We start from the raw sequence: 13,318 nt of genomic DNA, 5'->3' as shown, positions 1-13,318 counted from the left end.
TGTGTTTCAAAACACAGAGCATTACAAACTGGTAGCACTGAAACAAAAATAAATTGTTAAATCCAAGGAGAGTGTAAGTAGTGAAAGCTAGATGTAGGGCTTGGCAGTCCATTTTTCATTTGTTTTCATTGAAGTGTGCATGCTGTGAAGATATAGCATGGGATTTTCAAAAGGGCTCTGCACTGGACTAACTGCACTCAGCGAAGTCAGTAGGCCAACACCTGAGTGCTTTTGAAAATCCCAGTCATAATGTAAAAAGAATTTGTAAGCTAATGGATTTAGTTTATTCTCTGCCAAAAGGCCCTATTCTACAATTAGATGTCACTGGCTTGCGGTAGATTAGCATGAGCCTTGTCCTCTCTCCCATAACTTACTGGTGATTGAATTCTTTAAAAAGTTAAACTAGATTTTCTGAGAATAACTGCATTTACCAGTGCAGTAGCAGCAACCAGCATTAATGCAGTTCAAGTCTAGATATAGTGGTGAGTTTTTTCTTGGGTTTTCGTTGGATTGAAAAATTGACACAGATGCAAAAAGTAACTCAAAAATGCGAAAAAAAAGTGGATTTGTTTATTATATTAAAAAGTTAACAGCAAAAGATTATTTTGAGAACAGTGATTAGAATAAGTGACTGACATCCAATGAACTGCAAAGGGGTCCTAGCAATCACTTTTGCAGTATTGCTTTATCTGTGCTGGAAGGAGATGGGAGTTTCATGCCCTTTTCTTCCCAATCTTTTTAGGTCATAGAAGAGAGAGAGAAACTGAAGAATGACAGAGAAGCAAGACAGAAGAAGCTCTATTATCTCAAGACTGAATTAGATAGGCTACGTAAACAACAAGGTACTACTGCTTTCTTCTCCTCCTTCCCTTTTCTCTCAGGATGTGCTCCAAAGGCCCTATGTCGTAGTACAGATCAGAATAAGTACAGATCAGAAATAATAGTTTAGAATATGAGTACAGATCAGAATAATAGTCTAGAATATGAGATTTAATGTTTTCCCACCCAGGCACCCCAGAATTTTTTTAGAAAGCAGTGACTGTAACATTACCATCATGCGTGTAGGCAAATGAAACAGCCATTCTGTAACCAGCAGTTGCTTACACGCCTTTGGAATTGGAATCTCTCTGTAGTGACCCAAAGTATGTAGGCCACGACTTGTGCCCAACTTTCTGAAATGGGCCATTGAGCAACTTGACAAATTAAATTTACTTCACTCTGTACATTGCAGTGTGTTAATGTAGCAGAAATGGGGGCCTGTCAATTTACCCTTCACTTACTTGTTTTTATTAAATCTAATCTGGAGAGAGAAGATAAATTCCTCTTTGGGGAGGCAAGATAGTTGAGGTAATATCTTTTATTGGACCAGTTTCTGCTGGTGGAAGGTACAAGCTTTTGGCTACACAGAGCTCTTCTTCAGGTCTGGGGAAAGAAATCCGAGTGTCTGAACTAAATACAATTACAATCTATCCTAACCGGTATTTAGTGCAGACACTCTGATTTCCTTCCCCAGACCTGAAGAAGAGTTCTGTGTAGCTTGAAAGTTAGTACCTTCCACGAACAGAAGTTGGTCCAGTAAAAGATATTACCTGGCTATCTTGTCTCTCCCATATCCTGGAACCAACAAGGATACAACAACAGTGCAAGCAATCTCTTAACAGAGTCGCACACATTTTTGGGTAATTTCAAACTTTTGTTTAACCAACAAAAGATTGAATTCTTCCTTCATCCCAGGAAAAAGTGTCCTTCAGGACAGAGTTTGAGATCCATTTGTGGAGCAATGCAGGGAAAGCCAAGGACTACTTGTTTGCTCAGAAGTAAGAGGGAAATTTAAGTTTCTCTCTTGGGGTGTGAGCTGACTCCATTGTGCCTATTTCCCAAGAGCTCAACTTCATCCTTCTTTCCTTTCTGGTCAAAAACTCTAACCTAGATATTTCCTAGATATTTTATAAATTTAACAGTTAATTATCTGACTGGAATAATTGTACATGTTTTAACATGATTTTCCTCTTGCGCTTCCTACTCCTCTACCTCCTCATTTGGCTCAGGGGAGATGCTGCGGAAGAAAAGGCGGGAGAAGGATGGGCACAAAGACCCGTTACTAGCAGAGGTGAACCGGCTGCAAGAAAACATTATGAAGGAGATTTCTGAGCTGCACAAGGAGTCTGATGCAGCAGAGAAGAAGCAATCTGAGCTTGACAAAGTAGCCCAGATCCTGGGGATAAACATTTTTGAAAAACCCCGGAAACCATCCATGGAAACTAAAGAATCCACTGAAAAAACCAGCAAGTCAGAGAATGCAAAAGGTCTGGAGAAAACGCCCTTTTCCAATAAGGTAAAATCTTAGACTTGGGTGAGAAATGATTTCCCCTCTTTGAGAAGAGGGCACTGAGGAGGTGTCTGTTCCCAGCCACTCACTAGGAGATCAGGGCAAGACTTATTAAGCTAACATTTTTATATGACATTATTGGTGCACACATACATGCCTGTTCACTTTTGGGGAATGCCACCACTCTTCATATGGGCTCTCTACATTTAAAGGGGTAACAGTAACCCCAGAATAGATTACCTACATTCCTGGGGACAGTCCTGAAACTTTTATGTAGGTCACATGTACAACAGCCTCTGAAGAGGGGTGTATATGTTTGGGAGATATATGAACCTAGTTTCTGAATGGGTAACTTATATATTTGGAAGGGAGATAGTATTCATCATAAATTTGTTTTGTTTTGTAGGTGTGACCATATTGTGTATTTTGCAAAGGGGTCGGTGGGGTTGCGGCAGTTCAGACTGTGGAGCATTCCACTCTTATTACTTCGTCTTATGTTGTTTGTACTCTGTATACTCATAGTCAACTGATTTCCTTTAATGGTTGCTCATTTTAACTTGGAAAATTCTACACCCTCACCAGGAACAGCTGGTATATTCTTACAGGCACATGGAATACTGGGATTAATCTCTTAGATTCACCTAGGAGTTCGGATTGGTAACTTTAATAAAAAGAAAAAGAGAAAAATTGGTTGTGACCTTTTCTAATCTGACATGAAGATTCTGAACATTTTCCTTGGCCTTGGGCAGGGCTGAAACAAACTCTCCATGGCATGAGTATATCTGTTTCTGTGGCAATATTTTACAATCTATCTGTCTGCTGAGACTGGATAGTCACTGTGTGTTGGCACAAACCCATTGCAAATATGGAAGCTGAAAACATAATACTAGTGGTAAAGAAGTGAAGCACCAATTTTGCAGTATTGCCTGTTAAACAAGAGGCCCTAATAAGGCTGCTCTCCTGCATGAGCTTTTTTCCTTTACGGTTTCTGTTGGTATTGAAGAGAGATCCTGTGATCTGCATGCTGCTCACTTTCAAGCGAAGAAGCATAAAAGGAGGTGAGAAGTGACTGCCATCTGTCATTGGGTCAATATGATCATTCCAAAGGGATGTGACTTATTGGGGTCTGTCCCTGCCATACACACAATGCCTTATAGGACCCCAAATATGAGTGTATATAAAATTAACAGCATAAGCAATCCCACTTCTTAGATATCATGGATACACTTTCTTGTTCTTTTGACCAATCACTTGTTGCCCTGCACATTCTCTGGATGAGAGAATGCTATGTTCACTCTGTTCCTGAGCAGTCAGTAGTTCTGGAAGTAGCCACTAGGTGTGTAGATCTCTTCCGGCTCCATTATCAAAGAGAACTTCAAGTAGGGATCACTAATGAGAAGATATGGAGTGGTCATATAGTTGGATTTGTTCGACACTGGGAACTGAATAACTTGGAGATGGTGCAACAGATCCATGCTTTGTGCCATCTCAGTTACCTTAAAATGTTAATTTTTGAGACAGTTGCACAGATTAGAAATGGTCCTATGATGCTGTTTCACCCAATCAGAATGTAAAGCACAAACTCGGTATTTACTAAATGGCAATATCTACAGGTCATTGTCTGAGCCAACAAGGCTGACTCAATCTTATGTCCCTCTTGGGTATTGTTTAATTTTTTTCACTCTCAGATTTTCACCTGTACCTCAGATTCCTGATTTAAGATACTCATTTTGTTTATTTTTAAAAATGGTGGGGGTCTTCTGCTGTATGACTTTGGCCTTTACAGGTCAGTGTCCATTAGCATAGACTTCAAAGCGTAAAGCGCTAGCGTCTATTCCAGGATGTATCTAAGCACAAGACACACGTTGTATCACATAAACTTGGGTAAAAGAGGCTTCTTTCTGGCTCCTTAGAAATCATGAGCCTGTTGGAAAATACAAGGCACTTGTTTAGTTTTGCAGGGTGTTGTTCTTTGCCTGTTAAATAGTTTTGAGTTAAATGATTCAATTTCTTTTTATTCTGTTTCCATCCAAGTTATTTTTACAATAACCACAGTATGGCAGTAGGGAGTTTTTTAGATATTCCTGGCAATGTTTAGCTGGTACTCCTAACTGGCACCACTCGGGTACATACACTTACCCCGTAAAGTGGGGAGGATGCTTGCCCTGGGGGTATTTGCTCATTTGGTTCCTTGATTACATACCTACTATCTAGCCATTACATCTGGGAATCTTATTGGAAGCTCTTCATTGGCCACACAGCATCTGAGTCTGCAGTGCCAGCTCACTGAAACGGTGGACTTAGCCTGAGCGTTGACTAGCAGGTGATATATATTTTTTGTGTGTGTATGGTCTCTGCTGGAGGCAGGTTTTGAGTTCCAACACATCGTGTGTCCTTCCATGTCTTAAAGAAACGTTTCCTTGTGTTCCATTTAGGAATCAAAAACAACAAATGAAAAGTCCAGAGGTAAAAGTCCCAAGCCTGCAGAATCCTCTTCTCAGTCGTCCAAGCATCCTTTCCAGTTGGCCAATATTTATGAATATTATGATGCAGGGAACCACTGGTGCAAAGACTGCAATACCATCTGTGGGACCATGTTTGACTTTTTTACACACATGCACAATAAGAAACACAGACAGGTATGTGTCAAGCCTCCTTCATTAAGTAGATTTCATGTTATAAGGAATTACACACTGAAGTATCAGTCACAAAATTATCCTTTGCAAGAGAGCCTGAAGTGATATTGAACTCAAGAGCAATTGCCTAATGTAATTTGCTTAATGTAAAGCTTCAGCAGTTTGTGTAACTTGTTTATGAGCATAAATGGGGCTTTTGTATCTAGTTCAGTAGGGCACCAGTTTTTTAAAATTTGCATTTCAAACACCACCTACTTGTTGATTTGATTTATCTGTTACCTTTTCACAGGTTATTTTCTTTATAACAAATCACAAGGAGGGAAGGGGAAAGGGAATAGAACATAGTTCTTGTACATATTTGTATTCTGATTTTGGTTCTCACTGTATTAAAGTGATGTAAAAAGAAAAAACAAGAAGGGTGTATTTGACTTGTTAGTGTAATGAATGAGCTTGTATGCCTCTGTCACTATGCAAATAGACCCTGGATCCTTACAACAGACCTTGGGCTTCGAAGACCCAGAGTGAGGCCAAACAAGACTTCGTAAAACGCATTGATAAGATAACAGTTCCCGCCAAAGGTAACTTTACTTCCTTTTCTCCTACATATGATCTTGATCTGCCCTCCAGCAGGTTCCAGCTGCTCTGGGAGAGGAAGTCCAATGGTTTTGATTGTGGTTCTAGATAGTGTGTAAAACCTTGCTATGTATGGGAGGAGTATGGTAACCATTCCAAGTTAGGTGGGAATGTTTCATTACCTGATTATCAAGTTTAAAAGGGCATGGAGTGAGATTGTAGGGAAACATAAGCTGTTTTTAACATTTGACTTTTGCGGTGGTTGCTTCTTCTAAGCGTTAGGTGGTTTGTTTCCTTCTCTCCGGACATTCTAACATGATCTGCTGCTGAAACAGTGGGAGTAAGAAAAAGGTTGCAAAATTTAGTGTTTTGGGGGACTTTAGTATTTTAGCTGCTCTGAAGCCTGTAACTTTCCTTTATATATTTGCTTTGGTCCTGGGAATTGCCCCTGAGAGGCCTCTGATGTAAACTTGTTGGGTTCAAGTGACAGAGACCAGAGGAAAGGATTTATAGTGAATTGGGAAGGTATAATGTTTGGATCAAAAAATACTACTGCACACAAGTGATGTACTTAACAGTCCAGCTAGGAATTGATTTACTGTCTTGTGTATAATCTTCTCAATCTGGTGTGTTGGATAATGGCACTGGAGGAAGGATCTGCTGTATGTTAGGTTACAGTAGGTGGTTTCCTGTAGGCACAAAGACACAATGAATTAAGCTTTATTGAGAAAGTTGCCTTTTTTCCCAGGCATGCATTGTGGATTTTCAGTGCTTTCCTTTAGAAGGCTTTGCAGTTTTAGGTGGCGATTGGTATTTGAGTGGACTTCGTGTTGGAGATGAGAAAGCAGACAAAAAGCACAAGCACTAGCAGTTTAATATTTTAAGAAATAGTAGTGGATGAGGGAAAGAATTGAAAATAATTCTCCCAGCCATGATGCTGAAGTTAGGATGTGTTAAATCTAAGGAGTATTCCCGGTAGTGCAAGTTCCCATACTGGAAGTGTAAAGAATAGTTTGTCCAATTCCAGGAGCATGAATAGGAACATTGCTGGAGGTTCTACATCACTGGTACCTGTCATGGATTTTTTTTTGGCTTTTATTAAAGGTTAGGCATTTTCTTCTGTTTTATTTCTCTATTTTCTTTTGCCTTTTCAGGCTCTGAGTTTCTGATTCCCATCACTGGATATTATTGCCAGCTCTGTCATGAATTTTTTGGAGATCAAATCTCAGGAGAGCAACATGTGAAAAGTCATCCCCACAATGAGAAATACAAGGTTGGTACCTGGGGTACTGGCAGTGAGCCATTCCTTGGTTAGCTTCTGATTCTCTCTTTTCCTTCCCGTTGCCTCAGTTCCTTCCCTTTGAAATAATACTTGCCTCATGGTTGAGTAGTGTGACCATTTACTACTGAACAAATTAAACACACTAAGAGCAATAAATAGAATTTACTAGCTTATATAGAGGCTCGTTCATCTGTGTGGTATTGAAGTCAGGCTTTAATCCCAGTGCTGACTTTCAAACATTTCCATAGAATATAGGATTTAATTTTAATGTTTTCTTAGCATTGAGTTGCAGAATTCTGGGCGTGAAACCCCTATTTCCTGTTTCTTGGCAGGAAGAAGATCTCTATTCTCCTAATAGTGTTGAACTGGCAAATCTAACAAGTCAGAACCGTTCCAGAGCAAAGTTTTATTTCTTTAGTAACAGCTGCTGAGATTGTGCCATTTCTTTTCACAGAAACATGTGGATGAGAATCCACTTTATGAAGAGAGGAGAAACCTGGACCGTCAAGCTGGGTTGGCTGTGGTCCTGGAAACAGAGCGCAGGCGGCAGAATGAGATGAAAAGGAAACTGGGAGAAAAGCAAAAAGAGGAGAAAGATGAGAAGAAGGCAAAAGTGGCAAAAAAAGAAGAAACAAAGAGCACTCCAGAGCTGGGAGAAGGGGTTAGTGAAACCAGTAGTACTCAGGGCAAAATGGATACTGCTGGGCGGAAACTTGGTATTAAGCTTAAATTGAAGAAGGAAGAGAAGAAGGAAGAAAAGAAGGAAGAGAAGAAGGAAGAAAAGAAGGAAGAGAAGAAGGAAGAAAAAAAGGAAGAGAAGAAAGAGGACTCAAAAAAGGAATCGCCAACTCAATCTTCCTTTGGAAAGTTCAGCTGGAAAAAGAATGAGAGAGAGGATAAAAATCCAGGAGCAGTTGCAGCTCCCCCAAAGGAGGAGAGTGTTGAAGGAAGTAAAGATAAGGAGGAGGGCAAGTCTCAATCTGGGAAACCCCATGCTAAGCCCATTGAAATTAAGCTCTCTGGGAAAACCGTTATACCACACACTAGCCCCTGGACGCCAGTCGCTTCCACTTCAACACAAGCAAAAATTCGACCCAATCTGCCAGTCCCTACCATGATTTTCAGGAAGTCTGCAACTGCAACAGTAAGCAAGCCAGCACCTTTAAACACTTTTTTGTCTATAAAATCCTCTGGTGCCACCACCAAACCACTACCCGTGGTGAAAGAATCCAATGCAGATGTTCTGCTGCCTCCAGATATAATCTCAAAAGCGTTCGGGGGAGAGGAGGTAATTTTGAAAGGGACACAGGAAGATATGAAAGTGCCAGAGAAGAATGAATCCTCTGAGAAGCCACCTCCCCCTCCACCCTCAATTCCACCCCCAGCTAAACAGGCAGCAGTCATCCCAGCAGATGAAGTGGCGCCAGGGGTATCTGAGAGTGACCAGGAAATGCTGGCAATGCCAGTGCGCCCCCCTCCACCACCACCTTCTACTGCTTTTAGTGACCAGGCTAAAAAAATAGAGAAACGGAACTCTTGTCTGGCCACAGCAAATGCTAAAGACCTCTATGATATATTCTACAGTAGTGGTGGAAAGAATTCATCTGACAGCAAACTTGCAAGTTCCCCAGTTCCAAATGGAGAAAACTTTAACATAGCAAAAACAGAGAGAAGCACAGATATGCCAGCAAACTCTAAACCAAGTAGCAGTCCATCTTCCATGAAAGAAACTTTCCAAAATATAGCTACTTACTCAGAGGTTAGTCAGGTCTACTCAGATGAGGGGGCCTCAGAACCTGAGAAAGTAGAAGTCCAGGAGACTTCAACACCCTATACAGAAAAGAGCACTGAAATCCCAAACAGAGTTCAGGGGGAGGTGAGCTATGAATCCCAAAATGTTCTTGCATCAGATTTTCAAGCTAAATCCAAAGAAGAGGAAATCGTGCAGTCTAAAGATCAAGCAGCAGGTGCTTCAGTTCACTGGGAGAATGAGGTAGAAATGGAAACTATTGATCAGGCAGAAATTAGTAAGAAATTGCCAGAGCCTCAGATACCAGAAATGTCAGTCACACAATTGTCAGAAATTAAAACCATCACCCATATCCAGAAATCTATAGAAATGAGAGACATGGGTAGAACAAGTGGAGAACAAGAGGTCTGCCAGGAATCCCAAGATCCACAAATAATTGAGGTCCAAGGGAAAACCAGAGAGGAGAAGAGAGACAGTACTGTGGATGCCAAAGCAGATATATCTAATGCTTCTGAAAAAGATATAGAGATGGAAGACTCAGAGTTAACAGGAGCTCAGTTTGAACTTAGTCTCAGACACCCAGAGAATCAGTTACCTGAAAGATGCAATGAAATCCACAAGGTGGGAGATCCCAGTTTAACAGAGGAAAAATTAAGTGATGACAGCTATAAAACTAATACAGAAATTGACAGCCCAGAGTTGCCATATGTTCAGGGTGAATTGGTTCCTGAACGACTAGACACATCAAATAAAGTCAGTGAGGAAAAAGTTTCAGTAGCGATAATGATAGAACATAATGCTTCCTTACGAGGTATAAAACTGGAAAATGTAGTCTTGGAAAGGTCTCAGTCAGCAGTCATTGATGAAGCCCTCCAGACTTCAGAGATGCAAAATAGGGTTTCAGAATTGACAGCAAAATGCCCAAGTGAATTGGACTCCTCTCAAACTAGTAATAAAAACAAACAGGTCATCTTGGTTAGTTCTCAGTCACCACGTAGTCAGGAACTACCATATACTCAAACAGTAGATAATCCAGAAATAAACAATGGTTCTAATGAAGTCAATGTCCCTGTCACGTGTCTCACCAATGTAGAAATGAAAAATAGCATATTAGTGGTACAAGAAGAGCTCAGGCATGAACATTCAAGCTGTGCGACGTTAGACATCCACCACCAGGAACAGGGTGTCACAGAGCTAGTCAGCACCTGCACTGCAAACACTGTTGAACCCAATTCCAGCCTAGAATTAATGTATGATGTTGAAAATAATACATTGAGGGGCCCTGAATCAGATATAAAGTTAGGGAATTTTACTGCAGAGAAAGATGCATTAGAAATAGGAGGTGTTGACTTTTCTAGTGGTCAGTCTGGTATGGTTCAAGAGCCACTAGATGCTCTACCAGCAGACTTCAGTGTGGGTCGTCTAGGAGGAGGGACCCTTACCCACGCAGAAATAAACCAGGAGGTCTTAAGTACCTCAACAGCTAGTGACTTTGACCTTAACACCACTTACTCAGAATTTAGCTTTGAACAATCAGAAACTCTCACGCTAAATTTTAATATGGAAAATGAGAAAGATTCCTTAAAGCCAGAAGATGTGAAACCTAGTGACACTCCCATCCTGAAAGCAGAGTTGGAGTTAGAAAGCATTGATTTCAGTTTGGGGGACATTGAAGTGGAACGTGAACATCTTGGTATCCTAACAGCAGGAATTCTAAATGAGGATACTGAAGATCTCCCCAAATTAGAAACCATTGCATCCATCGGGCTGGAGCCCAGCAAAACCAGTGAACTGAGCATTGAGCAGCCAGTCGATGAACCAGAAATTATTGATTTTGTTGCATTAACTTCTGGTGATCAAGAAGACAAATTTTGCACCCTGATCTCTGAAACAGCTGTCCCACACCTTGAGTCACGCTTATCAAATAGTGACACTACTGAAGTGGGCATGCCTGTTCTAGAAATACAGGGCATTCCTCCAATCTCTGAGATCCTTCTGCAAGTGGAGGAGAGCAAAGACAGCACAGCAGACATTGCTGAAATGCCATCATTGAGCTGTGATGGAGACAGTGTGGAAAACCAGGCTGCTGGCTGCATTGAAACTGTCCTCCCAGAGCTCAAGGAAACACCTGCAAAGGAGAGTGGCTCAGGGGACAATGGATTGTGCATTGTTCAGAGCAAGATAAAAACTGCTGACGGTAGTTTGGAAACTAACAAGCTAGCTTCAGTAACTGCTGAAAGCTCAGCAGAGAGCCCAGTGGGTTGAAATGGACCCAGCCAGTCTCAATATTTGAGGAGCCGGTGCTGGGATTTTGTTATGTATATTCTTTGTTTCAGTTTAATATGGGAGTATTTTGCATCCTGCAGTAGATACTGACTAAAACTTACACTTGTTTTACCAAAAACCAGACACACACTTTATTCTGTACATACTGAATTGTGTAAAATGCTTTTCTTGTGAAATTTCACCAATTTCTTTTCTGTACTCTGCCATTAAAATGGAATCTCATAATGTGTGATTTGGTTGTTTTTGTTTATTTTTTGTCTTTTATTCTTTACCATTTTTGGATGGTTTCCAGTTCACACGTTTCCATCAGTAACATTCCATAACTAGCCTGTGAGACAAGCTCAAGAAAACCCATTCAGAACTTAAGGAAACGGACACTCTTGCAGAAGAATTGAAACTAAAAGTTTATTTCAGATGTAATGCATGATTTTGATTGCTCCCATTGTTTGAAATGCAGAAAGTGTGAATAGAGTTGACTTTGTTTCATGTCCTGTGGTTTGTAATTACTGTTGTATTACACCTGTACTTAAATGGTCTCATACTGTATTGTATAAACACATGTGGATACCACCTCACTAAGCAAGGGAGAAAATCTGTCAACTCACTTTTGAAGAAGGAGACTAATCGGTAAGGCTCCGTGGCCTGACACCTGGACCAGACATTTTGAGGTCACTTACATGATTTGAAATGGCCTTTCTTTCATTGTATTGTGATCCAGTAACTATTTGTGTTAAATCATTTAGCAGCTGTCCTGCTCTGAAGAACCAGAAGATCTGAACCCTGGTCTCAGGAATTGGACTCGCTCGGTGTGCCACAGCTGCATACATGCCCACCCTGAATGGTCCCTGAGCCATTAAACCTGTAGTGTGATGGTTTTCATTTGTACAGTTTGTCAAAGATTAAAGCGTTAAAATGTTTGCTTGCATAAATCTAACATTTTTTTATTTGTTAAATCATTTAAAATAAACTTATGGTAATCAAAAATATTTTTTTCTAAATTTTCATTGTTTTATTTCAAACAAGTATTTCATTTTAACCATCTTCAGGTGATGAGAGACACTGATATGACCGCAGTAGAGAAGTAAGATCTCCACTATTAAGCCTGACCAGTAAAGGCTTGATCTAATTCCCATTGAAATCAGCAGAAAGACTCCAACTGACTTCAGTGGGAAATTGATCAAGTTCTGAATTATGCAAGGTTAGCAGAAAGGAGCAGCGACTTACCATTTCATATTTCTTGTTTTACTCCACGCCAGCCTGTAACTCTTTATTCTTAAAGGTGGACTTACAAAGGGAAAAATGGACTGGTGCCCTTTTTGCTTTTTAAAAAAATGCGTGTAAAAGCGTGAATTTTTTTCAGAAGTTTTTGCTTTATTTTTTATGTGAGAAATTTAGGTCCCATCTAGGCTGAAAAACTGGAGAGCTAGTGTAAATGGTGACATCACAAGAAAGCAGCAAGATAATGAAAATTAAGCTGTTAGGGGAAAAGATTTTTAGTTAAACTGCCTAAAACTATTTTTTATTGACACTTACGCATTTACCATTTTGAATACAGGAAGCCTTTGTGAGTCATCACCCTCTCCTCTTCAATTAAAATGTTATATCTATTGTAATTGCTTATCTTCCACTTCCCAAAATGCCTCCCACCACAAAACCAAAGAAGACAATATTATGCATTCCTGCTATTATTAAAACACAAGCTGGGGCAGGGGGAGAGAGATTGTTCAAGTCGTCTTCATACATCATAGAGGTACCCTTTCAAAGTTGTGTTTGGGTTTTGTTTGAGTTCTATGCTCTTGTCTTGGGATTCAGTCTCCCTTCTGTATTAGCTTCTGTTCCTCCAATGATACGTCCTCTGAATGCAACTGATTGCAAATGTCAGTAGATGTTGTTTTTCCTCCTTTCTTTGTATCAGTTTCTTCAGAGAAGTATCCTACTCCCTGGTATCTTTTTTGAAATCTCCGGTGGGAAGGAGAAATCCATTTTCTTGCCAGCTTTGTATGGAGTTCAGAGTTTGTTGGCGGGTGAGGGGGAGGATTAGCTTCAGAATATTAATGGTGACTTTGAACATAGTGAGGGTGAAGTTTACGCTCCACTTTTCTGGGGGCTTAGTCTTCACCTTTCTGGGTCAAAAACACTGTGTATTGGAATTCAGTTGCACTTTTTGGTTACTGCCCTAGTCCAGAGGTTTTCAAAGCCTGTCGTCATATGGATCACTAAAGTATGAGAATTTAATGAACAGTTTCCCACTCCATACCTCTCCATTCTGCACCACGATATCCCTGTTGCAAGTAGTGTACTTGGTGAATTAGTAAATGCCAAATTACATTTTTTTGAAAAGAAATAATTTGAATCCTGTCTTCCTTTTTTTCTTTTCATTTCCTCTTTCTCCAGCTGCTTCTACATCAGTGTTCTGTAGTGAGGAGCTTATTTACCCATAGAAGACACTGTAAATGAGCAGC

At 40.3% G+C, this 13,318-nt stretch overlaps 1 protein-coding gene across 4 annotated transcripts in view; it reads left to right on the top strand.

Annotated features, from left to right (window-relative positions):
- ZNF318 (zinc finger protein 318) overlaps positions 1–11,842 on the top strand; it is a 37,037-nt gene extending 25,195 nt beyond the window's left edge. For 2 of the 4 annotated variants that reach the window (XM_027833858.3, XM_043543439.1), the window contains exons 5-10: positions 743–842; positions 2,049–2,335; positions 4,765–4,968; positions 5,444–5,543; positions 6,693–6,811; positions 7,275–11,842. In XM_027833858.3, the coding sequence (XP_027689659.2) occupies positions 743–842; positions 2,049–2,335; positions 4,765–4,968; positions 5,444–5,543; positions 6,693–6,811; positions 7,275–10,835 (4,371 nt within the window). In that variant the 3' untranslated portion in view covers positions 10,836–11,842. The remainder of the gene's footprint in view (positions 1–742; positions 843–2,048; positions 2,336–4,764; positions 4,969–5,443; positions 5,544–6,692; positions 6,812–7,274) is intronic. The other 2 variants (XR_006289755.1, XM_043543438.1) reach the window with 2 other exon arrangements.
- The last annotated feature ends 1,476 nt before the right edge of the window (positions 11,843–13,318 follow it).

Source organism: Chelonia mydas, chromosome 3, assembly GCF_015237465.2.
Source record: "Chelonia mydas isolate rCheMyd1 chromosome 3, rCheMyd1.pri.v2, whole genome shotgun sequence".
Lineage (NCBI taxonomy): Eukaryota > Metazoa > Chordata > Testudines > Cheloniidae > Chelonia > Chelonia mydas.
The sequence above is the reverse complement of the archived record's forward strand: the minus strand, read 5'-3'. Positions and strand labels throughout refer to the sequence as shown.